The sequence below is a fragment of the Xyrauchen texanus genome, chromosome 45 (assembly GCF_025860055.1).
Source record: "Xyrauchen texanus isolate HMW12.3.18 chromosome 45, RBS_HiC_50CHRs, whole genome shotgun sequence".
NCBI lineage: Eukaryota > Metazoa > Chordata > Actinopteri > Cypriniformes > Catostomidae > Xyrauchen > Xyrauchen texanus.
The window spans coordinates 21576588-21595997 of NC_068320.1; the positions used below are offsets into that span (position 1 = coordinate 21576588).

Here is a 19410-nt window from a genome sequence, read left to right on the forward strand (position 1 = left end):
AATGGATTCACGTATACATTTATTAAGGAGAGAGAATCATCCATCATGGTGAGTCTAAATCCAGCCTCTACCTCCTTATACGCTTCTCTCTTTCTTGTCCAAATGCTGACACTCCTTTTTTTTATCGCACCATTCCAGTTTAGCGTTTGTCTACCCCAACCCCCATCTTTTAAGTGAGCCTTGTGTAGCTTTTTGGTTTTCTTTTGTTAAAGTAACACTAAATGACACTAATAAAACACAATATATTGGACTATTTATTTTCTGTAGGAACACATTCCACTCTATAAAGAGAACTAATGGCATTTACACAGAGTGAGAGTGATTCTCAAAGCCAATAGGAGATTTATAGACAGTGAGCCTTCGCGTCAGCTAGGGGCCATGTGGGCCAGGCCAGATGGCTCCAATAATCAATGGGTGACAAATCCAAGTACCCAAGAAACCTTAAAGTACCTCGTGAACACACCAAAATACATACAGTCAAACCTCCCTCTACACTTTACTTTGAAAATGGAGCTGTGGAAAAATAAGTTGTTAAAAAGTAAGGTGTATAACATTTTCAATTTGAATCTTGTATACACTCCTGCCAATGGAAAGACAGTGGGCAAATGGACTGGACCCTAATTGCTGAGTTACAGTATATTAAGAGTCCAAAGTGAACATTATAGAGTTAAAATAGTATTTGGCAAGTAAATAAAACAGTGTTACTAGCCAGTTTGCCAGTGACTTTATTAGTAACTGCGACATTACATGGTTAAACCTTTTCCTGAGTAGGGTCTACATTCCTCTGCAGTACCCCCTGGAGTGAGTTATTTTTGTAAATGACACTACACAGCCAGTAGAGGGGGGCAGAGTGTAGAAGAGTATTTTCTTGTATAACTTGTATTATTATTAAAATTTTTGATTTCTTGTCATAAGAAATACTGTAAATAATATAGTAAACATGTGAACAAATGGTTTATGTCTGCTGTACTGTTTTGGTTTTATTTATTTAATTTTTATAGCTGTAAAAAACAAATGAACACATAATATCAGCAGTCCGGTTTGCCTACGCACTGTTTGACATCTCTGACATTGTGTGTGTGTGTGTGTGTGTGTGTGTGTGTGTGTGTGTGTGTGTGTGAGACAAGCGCTAATGTAAACATACTTGACTGCGTGCATGGATAATCGTGCTCAATCAGCATGTTTTCACTCTGAGTATACATGTTTTAAACTGTTATCGTGGTGCTTTGTGATAGTTTGGTCAGAAAACAAAAGTATTATATGTCTGCAAAGACTGTTTGAGTTGCTGTTTGTGTTAAGGAAAACAGCAGCAAATCAGCAGACGTGGCTGCGTGCATGGGAATATCATGTTTAGATATGATGGCTGTGTGCGTATACAAGCTGTTATTGTGGTACTTTAGTAATAATTTGGCTGTTTGTTACATAAAATAAACATATTATATGCTTGAAAAGACTGTTTGAGTAGCTGTTTGTTTGACGAATGACAGCCTCTACTAATGTAAACAAATGGCAGCATGCATTGGAGGAAGATTGCATTTGATGTATTGACTGTGCATATAAGAGCTGTAAAAAATGTTTATGGACCTTTGGTGACTAGTTGGATGTATGTATATAAAATAAACGTATTCTGTCGTTTAAAAGAGTAACTGTTTGAGCGAATATAAATAACAGATGCTTGACCAGCGCAGCCTGTGTCGGTGCAAAAGCCGATTTGAATCTGGTAGCTTGTAATGTAACTGGCTGTTGCAGACACACACACACATGTATGACACTACTCTGTGGGGCCCAGTTATTAACTGTCACATATGTGTGACAGTATGTATGAAAGAGTTAAATAGAACTGCAAGAACAACATGTAACTTAAGTTATGTTCATGATTCAAATCAGAAATACTATCTTTAAAAGAAAATATCTGTTGTGTTTCAAAAAATCTTACATCTGTGGAAATTGTATAATCAGAATTCTATCTAGAATTTCTAGATATAGATTTATGTAGTGAAACATACTGTATGTCAAATACTACTTGCATTATTTCTAACTCTATTCAAATTATATGTTTAAAAATGACACACACCTCATATTAATTGTTAGATAACATGGAGTGTTTGTATAGAATATTTGTACTATTCAAGTGAAATAAACACAAGTTAAAGGGGGTAAACAATGGTGGAAAAAATGCAGACCAGTAACTGCACCTAAAATACACAGTATCTCTTATACATATTTAACCTGTATTGAATAAAATTACCATGTAATTTGTGAACTACTCAGTGTCTCATATTTGATTCTGCAAGTGAAACAATGACCTGTACTGTCTGTCACAAATACGCAAGGAAAAAACGAAATCATTAAAAACACACACACACACACACACACACACACACACACACACACACACACACACACACACACACACACACACACACACACACACACACATCACACACACATGTTGGTCTACCTATCATTATGAGGACTTTCCATAGACATAATGACTTTTATACTGTACAAACTATAGATTCTATCCTCTAAACCTAACACAACCCCTAAACCTAACCCTCACAGAAAACCTTCTGCATTTTTACATTTTCAATAAAACATTGTTTAGTATAATTTTTAAGCGATTTGAATTATGGGGACTCTAGAAATGTCCTCATAAATCACATTTATAGCATAATAACCTTGTAATTACCAGTTTGTAACTTACAAAATTGTCCTCGTAAATCACAAAAACGCGCGCGCGCACACACACACACACACACACACACACACACACACACACACACACACACACACACACACACATCAGCCACAACATTAAAACCACCTGCCTAATATTGTGTAGGCAGGTGGTAAATTGCAGATGATATTCTTCTCACCACAATTGTACAGAGCAGTTATCTGAGTTACAATAGACTTTGTCGGTTCGAACCAGTCTGGCCATTCTCCCGTCTGACACCAACAATGCACGGCTTCTGCATGATTGGCTGATTAGATAATCGCATGGATGATTGTTAGTGTCAGACGGGATGGTTTGAGTATTTGTGTAACTGCTGAACTTCTGGGATTTTCACACACAACAGTCTCTAGAATTTACTCAGAATGGCGCCAAAAACAAAAAACATCCAATGAGGGGCTGTTCTGTGGACAGTAATGCCTTGATGATGCGAGAAGTCAACAGAGAATAGTCAGACTGATTAGAACTGAAATAGCCTATGGTAGCTCAGATAACCACTCTGTACAATTGTGGTTAGAAGAATTTCATCTCAGAATGCTATTCTGAGATGCGGGTTGGCACAGTTTTGGTGGCACGAGGTGGACATACACAATAATAGGCAGGTGTTTTTAATGTTGTGGCTGATCTGTGTACACACAAAAAAAAAAAAAAAAAAAATATATATATATATATATATATATATATATATATGTATATATATATATACACACACATACACACACACACACACACACACACACACACACACACACACACACACACACACACACACACACACACACCTCAAACAATGCAAAACACAATTCATGGAAATATTTGTGGATTTTCTCAATCCACTTGCCATCACAAAGCGTGGAAACAAGATAATTTTGGACCTTAGGGATATAAATAAAAAATTATACATTTTAATCTTTGACAGATAGAAAGAAAATAATGCCCATATTGACATCTTACTCTCTTACCTGTTCGGGACTCATCTTTTGAAGCTCCTCCTCCCAGGCGTCCTGTTGGCTGTGGTGGTATGCGGAGGGTGGGGCCAGGTCCTGCAGGATGTGGGGGTCTCTCTCGTGGCAGAGGGCCGTGAGGTGGCCAATGTACAGTTTCAGTTTACTGCGATTCTGATTGAGGTCTATAAGGGGGGGTATAATCTGTGCAAAACAAAGGAATGAGGAAATGGGTTAGAGATAAAGAGCAATTTTAATCTCAGTTTTCCCTACCGTTCAAGAATGAGATATTTGGACATGAGCCAGTGAGAATAAAAGCAAAGTGGATATGCAGACACATGACACGCAAATAACACGTTTAGCAAGTCAGAACACAGAGTTAAAACTTTGTGTTTTCACATTTGATTTTCAGAGGAAATAAAATGTATACTGTGAAAGGTTATGAATGATTATGAATGATAGACCACAGCTGAAAAACATGAATCACATCAAGAAGAGTGAAATAGTACAAATGTGTGAGAGTGTTCTGAAAACATTCCCTTTCCAACAACACAGACACAATCTCAGTTACCTGGACTGCTGTCGACAGATGCCAAAAACATCTCTATACACACAGCAAATACTCAAATCACATCCTTTACATATCCATCTAAACAATACATATACTTGTGAGCAAACCCAGAAAGCAAACGGCCACTATGCGCTTCCTAATGCACGTCTAGAGACCTTTGGATTACAGATCAACAATTGCATTTGATTTCACATCATTTCAAGATGTTCAAAATGCCCCCCTTCAACCCCTCTGGATATCACCCCAATTTGAGAACCACTCTTTAATGGATTGGGATGTTACATACACTGATTTTGGGCTGCAATGTTTGATCCATGAATTCTACAAGCAGAAGAGGTGAGCCATGTTTTTGAAGTACTACAGTCCAACATGAGACAGCAGAAGACGGATTGAAATTTTCCCTTCTTAATACTTTCTCAAAGAGTGCCGAGAACAGAGTAGGGCTTGGGGAGTTCTGCAAATGCTCCTCATCGCTCAATAACAGAAAGCAAATACAGTTGCCTGATTGTCGAAAAACAGCAAAGGGAAACAGAGGCTAAAAAGAAAGAGTGAGTGATGAGAGAGATGTAAGACAAGACAGGGACAGAGAAATGCAGAGTCTGCTTTCGTCTAAAGCGCCCGAGCTTGCAAAACATGAGAAGGAACATTTGTGTCCCCACACATTATTAATCCTTATTAACCCCATCTACATCTTTTCTAGCACAGAAAGTTTTTCTGCTTTTGTTGGCTTGCCAGAGGCCATCAAGGCTCTCTTTGGTGGGGCCTGGTTGCAGAGTGTGATCAAACAAAAATGTGAAAGAACATAATGGAGGAAGGTTATGGTGAAGGAGAGCATCGATCGAGAGAGAGAAATAAAAAGAGAAGGGGGGATAGTCAAGGAGTGGAGGAATGCCTAAAGTGGATCGACGGTTCCCTCCAGTTCTGGAACCAATTAGATGGCGCAAACTGGGTCTTTGCATAGAACAAGAGCAGGAGACGCATGGAGACCTACATCATGCTCTCGTTAGGCTATGATCTAGCAAGGCCCAGTCCGTGTATTGAATACCAAAAACTTCAAATATAATGCCAAAATGCAAACCCTGAAACATCAGGAACTTGCCTCAGGGTGAATGAATAATAATTCCAGAATTAATCTGATTAATTCATTTTTTGAATTAGCTGAGACAAAGTCTACATTTATCTACGTGACGTATGATATACCAATAAGAACCATCTTTTGTATCTTAGTCGGATCTGGAAAAGCTCTAGGTGCAATACCTATTTCGTTGTACTGGGAACTGGTTCCATTCTTTTTGTAAATACCGGAACCGTATGATTTTTATGACTATCAGTTCCATTAAAGGTTGTCGAACTATCAATTTTTCACCGATGCGAACAGTACACCGTCCTGAAATACTCTAGACAGTGTTTCCTGCAGGGATGCTCCTCTAATGTATGTACAGTACAACAGAAAACGGTGTGACCACTGTAATCTGATTTCAGAATAAACGACTCTAACGAGCCGGTTCTTTTGAAGTTCATACATCAACATACATCGCTACCAGTGTACTGTGATTCCCAAATGAATGACATTCAGTTTTTATTTCATATATACTGTAGTTAGGGTCAATTATTGGATTGCATTAATGTTTTAAAAAATGTGTTTAAACACACCTTTTAACATGTTTTTGTTATATCTGTTCTGTCGAAATTTGAAGGCAGTAAATGTAACAGGCTGTGAAAGGGAGTAAATGTAATAATAATTGTATTTATTATTTCCTTAATAGAAATTAAATAATTGGTAAAGGAACCATATAGGAACCAGAAATGTTAGGATGAATCTAAACTGGACTTGTTAAACTCCTTAAGATTCCCATCCCTTCTCTTCTGCATCTTCGTCAAGTCTTGTGTCTCAGCTAAGCTGTGCTGCTGGAGGGTATTTAGGGCCTCCGGTTTGACTGGCAGCCACAAAAAGGGGCAAAAAAGAAGTGGTCTGAAAGAAGCCCTTCAAACCACTGTGACAGAATGACCATTTTTTGCACAGCCCTGTTGGATATACCCCGAGTTAAAAAAAACCCAGATTTAGCGATTGTGCCACATAAACATGCACACATCACCATTACACAGAGACATACATGGTTGACTGAAAGCAATCTGTGTGCTAATAGGCTTTAAAAAGGCAAACAAGTGATGGGATTTGACGTTTATTCCTCTTTTCCTCCCTCTCTGCTCTCAGAAAGGATGAATGGAATCCAGTTCTCAGGCAAAGACAAATGTCCGACACAAGAGCACAATCCGTCACCTGGTTTAAATGTGCGGTAAACACCTCTCTGGTGACATGCTGCCTTATTTCACGGTTAAACAACCTTGAATCACAAAAACTCAAAATATCACCTATAAGCAGGTAAGAACCATCAAAAAAATTAGCCCAGAGCTAGTATCATCGGTCATGCCATTGCTAGCAAAGTTTTCTATCAACTGAGTGCTGTCATAACAGTTTTGCTTGTGCCGTGTTGCCGTTTTTGTTTCGAGTCCTGTGGTAGACAGAGATCATAAATAATGCAACAATAACAAAAACAAATATCATGCCCAGGTGACAGATTTACAGCAGGGAAATTTTCCACTCAAAGACCCATTTGTCTCTACTTGGTTTGTGTTGCTGTGGACACACACGATGGATGGGAGTTGGTAAAACACTATAATGAGTGTGCGAATGTGTCCCTGTTTATACATCATGCCTTGCGCGATGTCTTGGAATAATGGTCTTATAACAACCTGTATGACTTTCTTTCTTCTGTGGACCATAAAAGGAGATGTTAGGTAGAATAACGATTTCAGTGACCAATCACTTTCACAGCATGGAAAAAGATGTAATAAAAGTGAATGATGACTGAGGCTAACATTCCACCTAACATCTCTATTTGTGTAAATTCCAAGAAAGGCAGAAAGTCATACACATTTGGAAAAACTTTTTTGGGTAAACTATCCCTTTAAGGGGGATATGTAATGGTCAATCATGATAAGGTTTTAAATAACCAATTCCTAAAACTGAACATTTGGCCCTCTCTAGTCTTGCACATTTGATGATTTTTTGCAATGTTGAAAAATTCACAGCTGCAAACGATGCCTCGAACCTTCACACTCATATTCACATTGAAAGTCTAAAGTTCTCAAAGTTCACTGAGAAATCTCTCCATCTGCTCTCTTTTATTATGTCCCCTCTAAAAGAACCTGTCTTCACCAGATGCTGTGTGTGTTACATACCAATTCCTACCTGGCACCATCATACCTCGAGAAACCCTCCACCTCAAAAAGACTAGAGAGGAAAGAAAAAGTCAGACCACTCAACAATGACTGGCCTCCTTCACATTCTCCCTCTCTCATTTATCACCTATCAGCTCATCGGGCGCCATTCGATACCCACACTGAAAGGCAGGAGTCTGGATCAATGCTGTCAGTCAGGCGGTCCATCAGAGACAAGCCACTGGCTCCTTCCTCAAAGACTCCAGAGGCCCAGCAGTACAGGAAGTCCTCGGTTCAGCTTGCTCCTGTGGATCGTGGGCCTCTCTAACAGTAGCCGGGCCCGGGTGCACATCCTTTCCCGTGGCTGAGAGTTTTATTGACCTATCCTCTTTCAGCCTAGCCATGCTATGAGTCCGAGAGTGTTAAGGAGATAAAGATAAGGAGGGACTGCAAAGCCTCAAACCTTCGAGACACTGACAAGGCTGGTGGGCCTGCCATCATAAAGTGCTTTTCTAGAAAGAGACAAATCACCCCTACGGCATGTCAAAAAAAAAAAAACACTAACATGAAAGAATAATGACCATCAAACGGGTAAGAGGGTGAAGACATGCACGCATACCTCCCCAAAAGCGCGTACAGAAACATATGTAATTCGAGCACAGAGAGCAGATCCGCGGAACAGATTAAGAGCAGGTGAGTCAGTCTTACTTTCCATACTGTCATTTCATAAGTGACTGTCTGCTCTACCTCTCTCCACAACTCTCAATATCTCTTGGTAGGCCCATGCACACACGCACACACACACACACACACACACACACACACACTTATAATTCACTAATTTGATTTGGCGGTACAGTCCTCCAATGACCCCCAATGTCTCACTTGTTTGAAGGGATAGTCCAACCCAAAATTTAAATACTATCATCATTTACTCATGCTCATTTGAGGTCTACTACCCAACTTGAGCCAGATGGGACCAGACAAATCATCTCGTTTCAGGCTGGTTTTGGGTCAGTTTTGCAATTATAACTTACGGTTTGGGTCAAGGTTCGGATCTGTAATTAATGGAACAATAAATTATTATAGATATAACTATTATATACATACAGCACTGCAAATATTTTAGGCACTTTTGAAAAATGTTTCATATTGAGGATTCTTTAAAAAATAATGGCATAAATAGTTTTCATTTATGAATTAACATCATACAAAGTCCAGTAAACATATAAAATGCATAAATCAATATTTGGTGTGACCACATTTGCTTTCAAGACAGCACTAATTCACTAATACACAGTATTATAGTTTTGGTTATTGGCAGATAGGATGTTCTAAGATTCTTGTAAAATTCACCACAGTTTTTCTAGCTATTTAGCCTGTTTTTGAGTTCATGTAATCCCAGACTGACTTGATGTTCAGAGGGGAACTCTATGGGGGCATGCCATCTATTGCAGGGCTCCCTGTTCTTCTATTCTATTCTATTTGTAAAAGGAATGTTTGGGAGTCTAAAATGTATTTTTCCTATTGACACACTAAAGCTGAATATATAAATAACCATCTTAAGACAAATGTTTTTGTTTAACACCTTAAGTGTCTAAAACTTTTGCACAGTACTGTATACATATATTGACTAACTTGTCTTGCATCTCACTCAAAGACACTCACAAACATACAAGATAGGGGCTGTGCATACCGAATGTGTTTTTTTGTGTGTATGCCCTATTTATCCCCATGTAAATGCACTGGATGAAGTACAGATTAATCTTTAATCAGCAAAGTTTCCATGCTTGATAAACGGTAAAACAATGTTTTTCCCATTTAATCTGGTGTGCTGAGGGGCTGCCATACCTTGTTAAAATGGTGTATGTTTACAGTTACTTTACTGTTAAAAATGTTGCCAACAATGCTTAAAAAAAATACAGCCTATTGCAACATATTTTCTTGCTTGAAAAAGAAATTATAAAGAGAGTGAACGATTTCAGGTTCAGCTTAAAACTTGATGATACTGGTAGGATCGGGTCACACGATTTCAGGTACGGGCTTCAACTTTGTGCTGGTGCAGATCTCTAATCCTCATGTTCTTCCAAACCCATGAGTTTTTTCTTTTGTGGAACACAATAGTAGATGTTAGGCAAACTGTTAAGCCAGTCGCACACTGAACAAGAAGCACCATGGTGCTTCGTGGGTAGGACAAGACAAAGGTATCACACACAGAATGTGTCAATGTGGCGCGTCGAGGTGGCCATCCAAAATAATGAATCAAATCAGCCTACAGACAAAAGATTTACAAATAAACAATGTGACTTTGATGAGTTCCATTAGTGTATGGAAAAAATAAAATGCTGTACTGTTTTAAATGATAAGGGCAACATTTATTATGCAATTTCTCTACGTATGGAATTATTGGAAAACTATACAAGTTGCGCTCAGTGACATCTGTTGCGCTACCCTGCTTAGTCACTGTTCACTTTCATTGTATGGAGAAAAGATTCTTATGTAAGTTAAGAAACCTATGTAAATTATGACATAAGTTAAATGTTTGGGTGAACTATCCCTTCTATGCTTTGAAATTACAATGGCACTCATGTTTTGAGAGATGCAAGATTTCTGTTCGTCAGTTGCTCCACTGCTGTAGCGTTTTATAAACTTAGAGCCTTTTCACCTATTTACGTATGTTTTTATATAAATGCCATTAGATTATACCAGTGGGTGCTTTATGAGTGTTGACTTACATGCCAAAGCTCTCAGTCAGTCACTGGCTAATAGTATAAGCAGGTCTTTAACCGCACTAGGTGGGGGAAAGAAGGACAAAAAGCCAGGGCAAGTTACTGTTGATGCTGGAGAAGGGAATTTTTTACACCAAGTACCTCCTTCTGTCACCATCATAGCACCATTTAAACAGACCATGAAGGCTATAGTCTAGGGGCAGCATTCCATTTATTGTGTATGTTTGTGTGTGTAAATTCACGTCTGTAATGAGTAAGAAAAAAATAAAAAAACACTGCCAAGAAGAATTTACCCTCAGGAAAGTGGAAATTAAGCTGTTGTGTGGGATAAGTTTCATTCCTGTGGGCGAGGTGAGAAGGTAAAGGGGCCATGACCCTGAAGGTGAGGGGTGTTGAGGTGAAAGAAGGACCTGACCTACTCAAACTGATGTGCAGAAAAGTGGAGGAGGAAGGGGCGAACATGTAGCCAAGCTCTAGAACATCTACCCCATTGTGAGGGCAAACCAGGAGAGGTAATGACTAGCCAGAGCTGCCATGAACATTCTTACAAGCATTCAAGGGCCAACTCAGAAAGACACGAACAACTGATTTAAATCTATACAATAAATGTCACATTCAAATATAACCCTACAATGCAAGGAAGACCTTTGAATCAAGTCAGTACAACTTCCTTAATAACATCCTTCATCTGTTTAAATAATCCAACATACTGTTCTGCACTTTAAGTTGATTAAGGTTTTTCCAAAACACCTAAACAAAGTTATAACTCCTCCTAAAGCTCTTCGAGTTGCATTAACCAAACTCGGAACAAACATTCAGAATGTTCTGACTTAGTCCACATCCACACAAATCCATCTTCATCTGAAAATTCTGTTTTCAGTTTCCTTAAGTCATTGTTTTCCAATGTATGCGGTAAGGGAGAGCTTTTTCCAAAAGCAGCAAAATAAATGTTTTAAAACAAAAACCTATTTGTTTAATTGTGAAAATCCATCCATCCATCCATCCATCTATCTGACGTTTTATTCTGTCGTCCGACCAACATCAGAGTATGCCTTGACAAAATTTAGCCTGTAAAAATCTAGTTTGTTCTACTTTTGTTCTTAGACTCAATCTTTGTTTGTATCTTCTTGATTTTTTCTGGTGTTTTTTGCCTCTGAGCAGCCTTGATGCTTCTCCAATGGCAGTGTCACGCCTATATTCAGTGCAGTACTCAAACCCTGATCCATTAGAGGAAAATTATGTTTTTTTTTCTTTTTAACAACTGTGGATGGAGAGATCTAAAGAGACCCACATCCTGAGGTCAAAGGGCTTCTCCTGTGTAGCACTCAACACCAGAAGACTTATGCCCCTACAGATTTAAAGACAGAGGAAACAGAGAGACTGACAATGGGGGTCCAGGTGAGTTCAAGGGTGCAGAGTTGGTAGAGATGGATCTAACAGACTCCCTCTGTCTTAGAGGGTTTGAAATCCCTAATTTTCAGCTATGACACTTGGTCTTTGGAGATGGAAAGATTTAGGGCTGAAGGAAGTGTCAACAGCTCAGTGGTTCACTCTTAGAAACAAAGAGCAATTAGGGACGGATTAACGCATGGGCCTAACGGTAATTTGCCCAGGGCCTCCAGCCAGCAGGGGGCCCTGGCGAGCTGCAGAAACTTTACATTAAACAGAATTATATAACATTTTATTTTACAGTAACAGAGCAATGCCCAATGCTTTATCATATGATTTGATTAGCAATTGTTATTAATTAATAATTGCCAATTAATAATAAATAGGCTGCTAAGTCAGAGAACTCTTGCTTAGTGGTGAGGGGAAATAATTGCATTTTTCATGTTTTTTTCGAAATAAACAAAATGAACTGTAAAACCACAACCAAGTCGATCCATTTAAAGAAAAACAAAAAAAAAAAAAACAAAGCAATTTGCTCTCTATAGTTGCAAACTGGTGAGAGAACTGAACTTTAATGATGCTGTGGAAGACTTTTCTTGAAGGGAAGCACTACAGAGACCCATCAGCTAAGGAAAGAACACTGTTAATTTTACAGAGCTTGTTGATATGTAGCTACTGTTTAATGTATTATCTTATGATAGCACCATCTGGAGAGGATTTAAAGGGTAACTAAACACCTGCTCAGAGTCTGACTCAACCCACTAGAAATATTTGAAAATGCTGGAAAAGTGGGCAGACCCCGGCGGGGATAGAGGGAACGAACCGAGTGCGGGGAGTGGGGGCACCTGAGACTCGTAGTGACGGATTAATTGACAGCTGTTGTCAGACTCTATGTTATTATTATTCCTCAAACGGTCGCAAGACGACATGTACATGAATCTGGCGTGGTGAGCTGGAACCTGCTTACGTCAGTTGTCACCGCTTACGTCACGAAGTACCGCAAACAGCCAATAGGAAAATTCAACTGCAGTAGCCACTGTTCAACCTGAAGAGGGCAGCACTCCCTTTACACCATATATTGTAGAATTAAAACACTTTATACACAAATGTCAAAAAAATTACTTGAATCAATGACCAGTACTAATAAAGCCCCATGCTTACAGATCATTAACTAAAAAAAATGGTTTAGGGTTTAGTTACCCTTTAAATCTATAGTGGATACTGACAATAAATGTAATGTACATAAGCCAGTTTGTTGTCTTATCGTTAAAATGCGTTGTGATGTGTACATTTTCCTCTGTTGCATATTTTTGTCATTAAATGTGGATTAAAGGGTGATATACATGTAAACAATGCTGTGAAAATATACTGCTACTGGTGGATCTTCGACATCCATTCATCAACATTACACTTGAAGAACACATGGCGACGTGATAAAGATCGCTCTGATTAAATTATAATTAACAATTCCTACACTGCATGTGCGTGACAGCAGTGTTGAGAAAAATGTAAGATGTTAAGGCATCCATGCTCAGGGTATCCCGATGTCTTAATCTGTCCCTGAGAGCAATGACACTTTCACAGACACACGCCTGTGTCCTGGCTTGGTAAGGTATCTCTACACATACATGTCCAGTCAAATGTTGCAACACACCAACTCATTCTTTATGTTGGCTTGACAAAACCAACATACTATTATTATTTAAAATCCCTAAACCAAGACCAAAATTCTGACTATAACTTGTCCGACAGTTTTCAAGCTACATCTACTATACTCGGCACATACAGTAAATTGAGACAGCCTAAATAGATAGAAGAACTGTGGCAAATTCTCCAAGAAACATGGAACATCCTATCTGCCAACAACCAAAGAAAAACTGTGTCCAGGTGTACCTGAGAGAATTGGTGCAGTTTTAAAGGCAAAAGTGGTCACACTGAATATTGATTTAGCTTTTTATGTTTATTCGACTTTGTATGACATTAATTAATAAATGAAAACGATTTATTTCATTATTTTCCAAGACATGCTTACTATGCAACATTTTTCACAAGTGCCTAAAACTTTTGCACACGACTGTACCTTTAGACTGTTCTGAATTTGATTGCTATGTCTTTTCAACTGATCATTCTAATGGTTTTCCCAAAGCAGATGATCCAAAATCTCAAAGACATACATTGACAGAATGTTCAAATGGGCCAAGACTCTGCAACGGTCAAAAATTCACATGTAAACACGTCCATCCATCTATCCATTCACTTTAAGAAAAGGCTTTATCAAGCCAAAATCAAAGTTTCTATATTTTCGAATAATAGTAAAGACATCAAAACTATGAAATAACACACAAATGGAATTATGGGAATTACATAGTGACCAAAAAAACAACAAATCATAAATTGAACAAATCAGAATATATTAACATCTTATATTTAAGCTATCATATTTAGATACCTTTGCATATAAAACAGCTTTGTCTGGGCATTTTCTCAACCAATTTAATGAGGTGCCATCTGAGATGCTTTTTAAACAGTATTGAAGAAATTCCTGTGTATGCTCTTTTTGGCTGCTTTTCCTTCTAACTTGTAGTTAACTTGTAGGTGTTTGTCTACAAAACTAAGTTTAAGCATGAAAGTATAAGCCTTTATATCAAAATGTTTTAACGATCATACATTTTGTCAAGTGTCTCCAAACATTTGACTGGCAGAGTAAACATCTCACATTCATGAGTAACACCTCTATTAGGTGTGAACCACATGTGGCAGGTTTCTGTTTTTATTGACTGATAATAGCAGTAGTTCTAGGCCCTAAATTTTAGGCTTAATTGGATAGCAGGATAAACGGAAACAGACTGAACTGAGGGTTGGGTGGGGGAAGTGACAGAGAAAGCAGCAGCAAATGAGGAAGAAATAAAAAGAGAGGGAGCAACACGGCAGTTTCTATCCATCCAGTCACCAGCGCTCATTCCGTCCATGGCTGGTTAAATGCTAAATGAACTAGGAGATTTAGGGTGGGTGCAGAATCTGAGCCAGCTCTTTCCTATCAGCCTTAAATCAGACCAGCAGCGTCTCCAACGGGTGATGGGGGAGGGGTTGCTCAACCTGCCCCAGGCCCCCCATCCACAGCTCTGGAAAGCATTAGGGCCTATTGACATGCTGCAGGGAGTTTATTAGCTGTATAAAACAATTTTTTTTTACAGGCAGAGATTATAAAGCACCAAGTCTAAGCAGTCCCACTACAAGAACAATCTGCAATTTAAATGAACAACAATTTATTTTGAAGTTCTGCTTTAATGTTTAGTGCAAATTCTATAAATTAAAACATCAGTATTTGAGTGGAAGAGAAGACACACACCAACACTTTTCCCCATATAAAACCCAGGGAGATATCAAATAACCATTCAGCACCAGTTCAAATGCATTGTTTTCCAGATGGTTTGTATACGTGGATCTAGCTATTAAAATGGGTAGTCGCATGGACTACTTTTACGACTCTCTTGGGTGCTTTTTAAAGTGAGTTACTGTCAAATGCTATTGTATGGAAATTAGCAATTTCCTTAAAATATCCCTTTTTGTGTTCCCCAAGAAAATAAAGTCATATGGATTTAGAAACTAAATGATGGCGAGTAAATAATGACAAATTTCATTTTGGGGTGAACTATTCTTTAAACTGTTTTAAAACACACAGAGCCCTAGAATGACCGTTCCTTTCCATCTTTCACTGGAATTGGAAACGCTCAGACAATTGCGTTATCAGTGAGCAGACACTCTAAAACGGGCTCAAGTTGTGAGGATTTTCCACAGCTCATGGTCATGGTCCATTACTAAGTCATATTATGAGCACTCTCTCTTCCTAGCTTGCGGAGGGAGGGTGACGGGCGCAACGCCCAGGGTAAGGCTCCCACGTCCGCCTGTTAACACATCCAGAAATGACACCCTGGACTAGGGGGCCAAAACGTTCCGACCGCATAATCCCCGCCACAATTAGCCTCGAACTTTACAGTTTCAGCAGCTCGTGCAATAACTGTGGCCATGCTGGGTTCCCTGGGTTTGAGGGGGAATCGTGCAATTATTTGTTTTGATAGGATTTTTCACAGTCTTTTGGTAATTCAGTGATTGACAATTGAAATGCATACATTTGTACGCTTTTATCATCACCCACCAATCTAAGAAAGCCGTAAATCAGATTCATTTCTAGACTTTGAGAGCGGAACAGTTGCAATGATGGAGCAAGCTTTTTTTCTCTCCAGTTTTCACCAGAAATGCTGTGTCTCAATTAACATCTTAAGTCTATTTTCCTAGTTTACCCTCTGACATAGACCAGGCGAGCAGAACCCAGCTGGCCAGCACGTCCTTGGATTGCCTAGTTTCAAGAGGGAAACCAGAAACATGGATGCACCATTAAAATGTATTTTTCTTGAGTGATGCATCCTGGGAGAGCTGGCCAAGACGTGTGGTTTGCGGAGGCCTTAAAAAGCAGGACAGTCAAGCAGTGAAGGAAGACTGGGCAAACGAAACTGCCCAAAAAAGCAACAAGAGAGAAAGAGAGACAGAGAGACCAAAAATAAAAAAAGACGCAGAAAGGGCGAGAAACTGTTCCACCTTCATATCTTCAAAGCTAAGCGTTCTCAGAAGTATGCAAATTAAATGTTGCTTATCTTATCATGATTAGGAAAAATCCAAAATTTACTTTTTGAGAGGATTTCTTGACTTTTATAGTCAAAGGAGTTGGATTGGAATTTGTGAGCACCAGTCTCTTTAACCTCCCCAAAACACATACTGTTCTATCTCTAACCAAGCCAGCTGAGAAGTCTCTACATCATCTGAAGAAACACATGAGGTGGCGAGGCAAGTCATCGCCTATCCGGGTGATTCGAAGCAGAGTCTCTCTCAGGATCCAGAGGAGAGCATTGAGCCAAAGACTTGACAGAGGAGAGATTCAACATACTCCTATACGAGCCCTTATAGGTGAGCTCATCTTTTATGACATAATCTCAACATTTAGATGAGGTGGTCTAAACTCTCTTCCGATTGGCCAATTCAAATGTGGCCACAGCAGACCTACCGCTATTCATCTCAGTGGATTACAACCCATAGACTCTCCAAGGGCAGTCATCAGTCTCTCATCAAGGAGAGTGAGAGGCTCAGATTACGGGGTCAGATAAAACCGGAGCATGCATGCTGCTGGGACAGACCAGTTGATATCTGTCAGATGCCTGATTGGGTCCGAGTTATTTAGTTTTACTGGCCTCTTTTGCCTCTCCTAAGATTCTGCACCTCTGCAAGCAACGACCATCCATCAAGTGACCCCTTTCCCAAAATAAGGAGCTAGGGTATGTTTCCAATGACACCTTATTTCCTCATTTATATGGTATGCTCTTATGCAGACATCAACAAATGGAGAATCCATTTCTTTGTGGAGAATGGAGGAATGACTGATTGAGCCATTTGGGGTACAGTCACTCTCTTCTGTTCCAGGAGATGTAGATCTCAGTTTCATAGTATAGGAAGTGGGGCAGCATGGTTCAGGGGCTCCACAGAAACCCCAAGTCTATGCTCTGCCAAACTAAGTCGCCCTCACTAACTGAGACAGAGCGAGGGCCCCTCCAATGTCTACCCTCCTGTCTGCACCAAGCGAATGGAGCCAGAGGCCAGTTTTATATTGAAATCATATGGAGGTGGGAAGGCTTCAACAACGACCCCCTGCAACTTCCCTCTCCGCCACATGTTTCCCATTTTAATCTAATTATAAATATTTGGACTGGAATCACTTGGAACTGACAGAAAGAAAAAGTCATGCTGTAATAAACAATGCAAGTACAAAAGGCAAATAAGAAAGCAAACATGTATTTTGGGTTCATATTAATGACTAAAACAGAGCTGTTGAAATGTTCCCATTCTGACCACTGAGCCATTTTCTCAGTCAAAAAAAGAAAGAAAAAACGTCCAAGTCAGCAACAGGGCCTCTGTTCTTTCACTGAGGGGCGGGGATCGTTTTAATAATATGGGCAATTGGCGGGTGGTTGCGCTTATGGGACGAGTTCAGCAGAGGTTACACCTTAGTTGCTCCAGTGGGACGGGTACCCACTGACCCCTGGAATATGCGAACGATTGCCAAGCTCTGTTTCACAGTTTTCCACTGAATTGCACCGTCCAAGCGGTCAGTAATGTCTAAGATCGCCAAAGAGAGGTGACACGACAATTGAGTCTTCATTACTTTTCTGTTCTGCACATGCTAACACCCGTCTGGGCATCGTTTTGCACGTGAGTCACTTCGAAAATGACATTCGTGACAAATTAAAGAGGGAGGCATATGCAGTACAGGAAGAAAAATGGTGGATTGACCTATAGGGAGAAGGGTTTCAGGTTGTGGATCTTCCAATGCAAAACTGGCCATGCTTTATTATATTTTCCCAGAAAATATAGAATAAAACAGCTTTTATAAAGTAAACATTATTTTCAACATGTTTTTCAAAATTACAGTTCATTTCTTTAAGAGTACAACTTTTTTAATGAGGAAAAACTTTTTGTTTTTTGAGTCACTGTCATGTGTGTATTGTTACTGTGTAGCCGATGCCAGACTGATAATGTTAGCGTTAACTACTTATTTACACCAAGTAGGTTATTGTTCTGAAAGAAAAAAGCAACTAATACAATAAACTGTAGACTGTCTGCTTTACCGTACAGCGCGACCAACGCAAACCAGACCCTCTACTGCAGTGCTGCCTAAACTGATCCGTGTCGAGCTACCAGCGGCTCATGATGAACAGTGGTTGTGCAAATAGTTGGTCCATTTGTTATAGTGTTTAGCTTTCCACAAGTTCATAACTAAATATAACAGGATGCACGAATATAAGGAAGGATTACAGCAAGAGGAAGATTAACATGAAGGTGCGAGGGACATCAACTTGTCCAGGGACTTTTATCTAAATAAAATACATTCTCCTCTGTTTCACTATCACTCACATGGTGATCAAAGAATAGTGGATAACACAATAATTTCTTGACCACCTGCCGTATCACCACGGAAAAGCTTTTCCAAAAGCAATTAAAAAAGACGAAAGCAAGTTAATCCAAAAGGTCTGATGCTCAGTCAGTTCTGACATGTACCTTAAGGCAAAACACAAATATTCTGTTAACATAACAGGAACATTTCTGCAAGTCTGTGTTTTACTCTAGTGCAGGGTTTCTCTAACTTTTGTTTATCAGCTTAAGCCGTATGACCTACATTATTTACTTGACGTACTCTCTAATATTTAAGGCAATTTTAACCTTTTAAAATATCATTAATTTAGCAACATCTTTGCAGAGATGTAACCAAATATTCAAGACTGGGGGGACAAAAAGTCTAATCAAATATAAAATCTCATTCCTTGCAGTTCCCTCAGAAACCCCTAGATGAAACATGCTCTACTGAGTAAATTTTTTCCGAAAACAAAAAACACTTGTAACACATAATGACAGTGGAAGGGCGGAAGAGCAGAAAAAAATAAACTGACATGCATAAATTATCCACTACAAGGTATAAAAAGGTACAAGGTACAGCAGTCAGCCACAGAGGAGATGAAATGAGAAAATGCAACCCCTAAAGAACAAAAACAAAATCAGCCACACAAAACAGAGTCAAGGGCCAGAGAGCATTCTCTGTAAATACACTCCTAGTGATACACACCGAGCAGTCAGATTAAAACGGACTGCAATTCATCATCGACAAAACTGATTCCAGGGTTGCGGTGAGTCTATGTGGGTTATCGTGCCAAACGGAGAGCAATTAAATAGGCCTCGACCACCCACAATCCAACATGAAGGAGATCAGAGTCAAGT

The 19410-nt window shown here is 39.3% G+C and overlaps 1 protein-coding gene across 1 annotated transcript in view; it reads right to left on the reverse strand.

Annotated features, from left to right (window-relative positions):
* The window catches only part of erc1b (ELKS/RAB6-interacting/CAST family member 1b), a 259978-nt gene that overhangs the window by 24244 nt on the left and 216324 nt on the right, over positions 1 to 19410 (reverse strand). Inside the window, exon 18 of the mRNA XM_052119037.1 lies at positions 3700 to 3885. Within this exon, the coding sequence (XP_051974997.1) occupies positions 3700 to 3885 (186 nt within the window). The remainder of the gene's footprint in view (positions 1 to 3699; positions 3886 to 19410) is intronic.